Below are 6,520 nucleotides of genomic sequence, written 5' to 3'. Positions count from 1 at the left end.
GGTGGGGCGGGGGGTGGGGGGGGGGGGGGGTGCGCGCATTGGGGGAGACCCCACAAGCAGTGCTTTGTAGGCTGCCAGCCTGCAAGGGACAAGCTGGGGTTTCCCACATTTTTCTTCTTTAAAGGGAATCCATTTTTTAAGAGTTTGTTCACAACCCTTTCATATATGCTTGCAACCCACTTTTGGGTCTCAAACCAGGAGCTGAGGAATGCTGGCCTAGAGGCCCACCTACCATATGTAAGTAACATTAATACATTCCAGAATGAAGTGCTACAAAATGGCATCTGCTCTATTGAGATATGTTTGACACATTTCAGCCACTTTTGCAGCAATTTAAAGAAAAAAAAAAAATGGTGTACACATCTGTATGGTCACCTGCTGAAACATATTAAAGGAGTTCAAAATACTTTGGCCATTACATCTAACCACAGCCTCAGCCATTACCAACAATCACTTGATGGAATCCCACATTACATTTGGTCAAAAGCAAAGTCTGAAGCCATGCCCGTTTTGAAGACTTTTCCCAGCACAGAAATACTGGTGCACAACATCCTCTTCCCATACCAGTAAAAGTTTCATTGATAACAGTGTTACACTAGGGTAATACCTATACTAGACAAGAGCTACACTGAGCAAGGAGGTAAGGGGAGCCCCCCAACACTAGGCCTAGTCCTTATCATAGCAGATTCTGTAGCAAAATCGCATCATGGACTGTTACATAGCAACACACCAGGATTATGCTGGTACTATACATTATGCTTATATGGATAAGTTTATCTATGTTGGATTTTTACTTGTAGTTACACTTTTATAGCTATTAGTTACTTAAATGTACTGACACTTCTTCCAGTACGCTTTCCTATGTAGACATGCTGACCCAGAGTTAGGGGGCAGGGAACAGGACACTGCATTGTGGAACAGCGTGAAGGGCATGGATTGTAAACTGAACAGATACATGCCAAAATATTTACTATGACCTCTAAGCATGACAGAATGCAGACTGGAACCAACAACCAGCCAACTGTCAGTTCTAGTGCCACACTAGAGCTGACCATCAGTCCCAGCCCAGGGACTGCAGCAGAGCTGGTTCAAGATTTTGGTGTAGTGCCAGATGTGGGACCAACAACCAGCAAGCTATGGTCCATGGAGATACCAGCAGTCAGACAACAACTGAGCATGCCTTACTTAATACAATCTGGAGATACTCCTCCAAAAAGAGTCCTAATTTTGCTGTATGATCACACTTATCATGCATGTTACTGCTTGGCTGCACAAGTGGTTGCATTTTAAAGTTCAGTTAACACAACACAAGTATAACATGCAAAAAGGTCTTTACAGTTTGACACCATCTTCTGTATTTTTGTGAAAGATGCAGTTAGTACTACATCAGAGAACTGTCACCATAGCCCATCAATTGTGCTCAGTAAAAGATAAAGCACACCTTCCAAGAACTTGTTAGAACAGTGCATATAGAAAAAAGCCTACCGTCTCTCTATTTGCAAATCCCCAGATGGCAGCAGCTATTTCAATGGCAAATATTACAAGAAGGAAGGCAAAGAACTAGAAGAGAAAGATATCAAGTCACAGTCAATCAGACCCTTGATATAAGGAATCATTTCACAAATGCAGGGTTTAATTAAATAACAACATATCAAAACAAACTTACTCAAAACCCTACATTTCTATTAACATTACCATGGTTATATCACATTATGTTAGATCATGTAAACGGTAATGCATCTTCTGAATCTGCTTAAAAAAAAAAAGTGTACATGGGACACAGAACATGTCATTTAGAATTTGTTCCTATAGTTTGATGAGGTTATTGTAGGTGTGGTACTTCTCAGTCCAGGATCTTTCCTCCAGAAGTTAGCATTCCTTTAAAAAAAGGAATGAGAAAATTTAAAAAAAGGGAATTCTTATTGCAAGCCAAATTAGAAATAGGAAAAAGGAAAAGTAGCAGGATTAACAATACACAGATTTTGGTGGCAGCCTGTTTGGGTATTAAATGAAAAGGTCAGTCAGATCTTTTGTTTGCTTTTGATCATCGTCAGCTGAATTCATGGGCTATTATCCCTGCTTTCAGCCTAGTAATTTAACTGCAAGAAGTTCTTAGGGTCAAGCAGAATATTATATAGACATGTAAGGAGCAGTTTGCTATCCCCACTGCTCTAGGGCAGTTTAAGTTAACAGCGTTGGTAAGAAAGTTCACCATAACATTAACAAGTAGGAAGGGATCTCAAAATAGCCAAGATCTTCGTTTTGCATCTTACAGACCTACATATGTAGCCCGTCTGCAACTCTTGGGTAGAATCAAATTTCTGCTGGCAGGGAGTGATAAGGAGTCAGATATTAGATAGCCAAAATACAATCTTCAAGAGAAAGAAGAAAGCTTTGTTTTCAGATACAAAACACAAAAAACAATGAGTTGCTTTCTCCCAGCTGCAATAGCAGCCTTTGTTAAGTTAGTCCTGTGAAGGTTTAAAGGAGACTTTCAACTATTTAGATGTGGGTAAGTACGAGGCTGGGTGGGACGTGTGAGGAAGTCTGTATGATGCTGCCCTCCAAAATCGCTACTGACAACTACAGACACTTTTGGCTGAAATAAAGACCCATGCTTTTGGGATTAAAGTTTTAGTCCCATGAGTAATCTGTCAGTCATCTGTATCGGATGCATTGGCTACACAACACTTAAAAGTGCCCAGAGCTGCCTACTCACCTGTCTGATCTGCTTTCACACACCTCCTGCACAGTCTTAATGCTTGAGGGCTGTAGCACATTGTTCTGCTTAGACACAGCAAGGTCTCAAAAATACCAATAATCTTGATGCACAAGATTTAGACCATTTGACATTACTTTAACGTTCATAGATCTGCTACATATCAATAGCACACCTCCAGAATTTTCAGTTCTTTTGATCAACTGCTTGCCGCTTTCATCTGCACAAATTTGAACCTAAAGCCAACTATATTAAAACATACTTACCAGGCCAAGCATGCACTGTGACTCTTGAAGAGCACCACAACATCCCAAGAAACCAACTAGCATCATGAGTGCGCCAGCTCCAATGAGAATGTATACTCCTAGGGTAGGAAAAACAGACCAAAGCTAGAAAAGTCCTTACCAATAGAGAACTGCAAGATCACAGTTTATTGAACAAGTCCTTGGAAAGAGATATAAACACTAGCAAAGCATGGTAGTTTTAAGTTGCTACGGTTGAGCTTTTCAAAACAATCATCCTTCAAAATGAAAATAATATATGAATTTGTAGTGGGAGTGGAACAGCAAATATAACTATGTCAAAAAGCATTAAAAACAGATGACATATCAGCAGCACAAGTCTGATCACAGTTTGAGAACAACCACCTTGCTCAATTCTCTCCAAACCCTGATGAGGTCAGAATTCTAATACTGTATTTTCTCACATGCCACACATTCACAAATAAAGACAGACAGTTAGTTGTTTTGGGGGAGGGCAGAATGGAGAAAGATTTTCCAGAATTATGGCTCCGTAGAGCAGGGATATTCTGCAGATGACTCATCCTCCCTTTCTCGCTTAACCAAGAAGTTAAGCATAGCTGCTGCTGAGTACTAGTCCCCCATACGTGGATCTAGGATTTTGATAAGAGCTAATAACATTCTGCAAGGTTGTCAGATGGGCATAGTTAACAAAAGAGAAAGACATTTTAGGATAGGGATAAATGACTATCCTAAGCAGCATTTCACCTTCCTCAGAAGAACTGGGTATTGGCTGCAGTCTAGGCTGGAGATTTTGACTAGGATGTGCCAATACTCCCGTTAGGACTAAAATCCAGAAGTTCTTGTTTAGCGGGTCTAGCACATCTACTCCTGGTCAGATTGATCACCATATTTGGCACCAGGAAGGAATGTTACTCCATGGTCACACTGGTACAGACTGGGCAGTTTGGTCTTCCTCTGTAGTGGGGTGGAGAGGTGGGTATGGATTTTAATAACACTCGCAGCAGCAGCAGGACACCATTATCCCCCTTCCTGCCCCGCTAGGTTATCTGCAGCAGGTTAGGATGCCATCTATGCCTTATAGCTGCACAGCAGGATTATGTAATTTCAGTAATACATCAGACAAGGATTTGTATGACATGGTTTGGATAGAGATGATCCTGCCTCGGTTAGGAGACAGGATTAGATCAGTGGGGGCCAACCTTTTTTCCAGATACACAAGTTAGCCCCACACCTTCTCCATGCACCATTCTGATCCCCTTCCCCTGCTCAATCTGCTGCTCTGCTTCCTTCCTTAATTTGCTACCTTGCTTTCTGCTTCCTGAACCACCTGCCATGGTACTGCCCGTTCTCACTTGACTCTGCCACATGCCACATAGAGGCTGCCCATGCTGCAGGGTGGCCACCCCTGCACCAAGTTACCTCCAGAGGTCCCTTCTAGCCCTATTTCCTAATAATTTTAGAAGTAAAGAGTACATCAGGAAGTTTTTAGAATAATTTTAATGAATTTAAGCTAGGACAGCTTGATGGAGTTCATCCAAGGGTGCTGAGGGAACTAGCTAAAGAAATGATGGAGCCACTGGCAGTATGTGCCAGTTCTTAGATGACAGGTAAGGTTTCAGAGGACATGGCACAGGCTAAATATAGTGCCTATTATGACTCCCTTAGTTGTCTTTTTAAGGTGGTCAGCCCAACTTCAACACCTGGGGAGTTACAAAAGCAAACTGACTGTTTGGTAGATGAATAGGTGATGATCAGTACCTGTCACCAGGGATTTAAGAACAAATCATGCCAAACCAACCTGATTTCTTGTTTTGACAGAGTAACTGGTTGGGTGGATAATGGGGGGGGGGGGGGGGGGGGAGGAAAGAAGTTTAGTAGACCCAATATACTTGGGACTTTGGCTTGTAGAATACCACCAGATTTATTACTATTCTAATAGGTAAGCTAGAGAAATATGGACTAGGTAGAACTAGTATCAGGCTGATATTACAATTGGCTGAATAACAAAAAAATAAAGAATTAATGGACTCAACATTAAATGGCAGCAGTTCGCAAGTGGGGTTTTACAGGGGCCTGTTCTGGGTCCAGTCCAGTTCAACATTTGTTACTGATGTGGATACAGAAGGATAGAGCAAGATTATCATAATTTTTTTCAGACAAAAGTTGAAGTTCACAAACAATTTGGAGGTCAGAATTAAAATTCAGAGGGCTATAGACCATAAGATGAAGTTCATTAAGAAGCGTAAGGTACTGGACAGAGAAGAAAAACCATGTACAGACACATAATAGCAGCAGAAGTGATGAGAAGAATTATTAGTGAATCAAACAATGCAAGTTGACACAGGCAATTTTGTGCTCCATTAAAAAAAGTATTGTTTTCCAAGTGTGGAACTTGAGAGTACCACTATTTGGTGCCTGTTAGGCCTCATTTGGAGTACCGCACTCAAATTTTGGGACACTAACAAGATAGAGAAGAACTGAATGGGGTCCAGAGGCATATGACAAACAAGAAAAGGCTGAAGGAACTGTGTGCAGAGTTTGGAAAAAAACGTGCAGATTTGGGGTGTGGAGGAATACATACATCTTCATAGGTTTGAAAAATTGATGAAGGAGAACTACCTTTTTGTAGCAATAGCAATGGAGAATGGTTGGACACAAAGCAATGGGTTTAAATTGCAGCAAAGCAGACTTGGATTCAAGTCTTAAAATAAGCAAAAAGCAGTCCTATAAATTCTTAACTCTAAACAACTGAACAAGCTGCCTGACCTTTGTGGAAACTCCCTCTTTGGAGGCTAGAGTATGACTGCTTAAGTATGTCTGGGATGCTTTATGAACAGACAATCTTGTAGTTTTCCAAGAGGTAAGACTAGATCAGTGAGGACCAAATTTGTGGCATGCCCACATCCTCCTCAAGCGCTACTCTGATTCCCTTCCTGATCTGCTGCCCTGCTTTCTGCTCCATGCCCTGTGCTCTCTGCCCAATCTGCTGCTTTCTACTCTCCACCTTATCTGCTATGTCTGCCCCTCCCTGATCTGCCATATGCCAGAGAAGCAGTCTATTTTAAGGGCATGCATGCGACAGCTTGGTCACTTCTGAACAAGGCCCCTTCCAACCCTGTGAATAGAATAAATCCTTAGAGTGAAGTTTTCCCTTCTTTACATGAAGCATTTAAATATGTTCAACAAAAACGCAAAGCCACAAGAGTTTAGCCAGTTAAGTTGGCAGCCTCTCCAGCCACAAGTTCAACCTCTTCTACTTTTTAAGGAAGAGGAAATAGCAATTTTGGCAGCCCTTTCCCCTCCAGAGTCAAGCAACTTGGACCACATTTTGCCTACTTTACAAGGATGTGCTGGAGTGAAGGTCAGTCAATAGTTCTGACCATCTACTCACAAATTCTGACCATCATTCTCTGCTGCAAACCTGGAAACAGCCTGCACATGACTCCTCAGCTATTAACAGGGATTCATAAGAGGAACAACCAAAGAACTTGCACCCTCTAGCATGCAAAAGGATTGGGGGGGGGAGCCACAGGGAAAG

At 41.8% G+C, this 6,520-nt stretch overlaps 1 protein-coding gene across 2 annotated transcripts in view; it reads right to left on the bottom strand.

Moving 5' to 3' along the window:
- CD9 (CD9 molecule) overlaps nucleotides 1-6,520 on the bottom strand; it is a 39,084-nt gene that overhangs the window by 8,548 nt on the left and 24,016 nt on the right. Inside the window, exons 3-4 of one of the 2 annotated variants that reach the window (XM_006028764.2) lie at nucleotides 2,986-3,083; nucleotides 1,486-1,560 (exon numbers count right to left, since the gene is read on the bottom strand). In XM_006028764.2, the coding sequence (XP_006028826.1) occupies nucleotides 1,486-1,560; nucleotides 2,986-3,083 (173 nt within the window). The remainder of the gene's footprint in view (nucleotides 1-1,485; nucleotides 1,561-2,985; nucleotides 3,084-6,520) is intronic. The other variant, XM_006028765.2, reaches the window with a different exon arrangement.

Source organism: Alligator sinensis, unplaced genomic scaffold (assembly GCF_000455745.1).
Source record: "Alligator sinensis unplaced genomic scaffold, ASM45574v1 scaffold35_1, whole genome shotgun sequence".
NCBI lineage: Eukaryota > Metazoa > Chordata > Crocodylia > Alligatoridae > Alligator > Alligator sinensis.
Note: the sequence above shows the minus strand (reverse complement) of the source record. Positions and strands in the feature narration are given on the sequence as shown.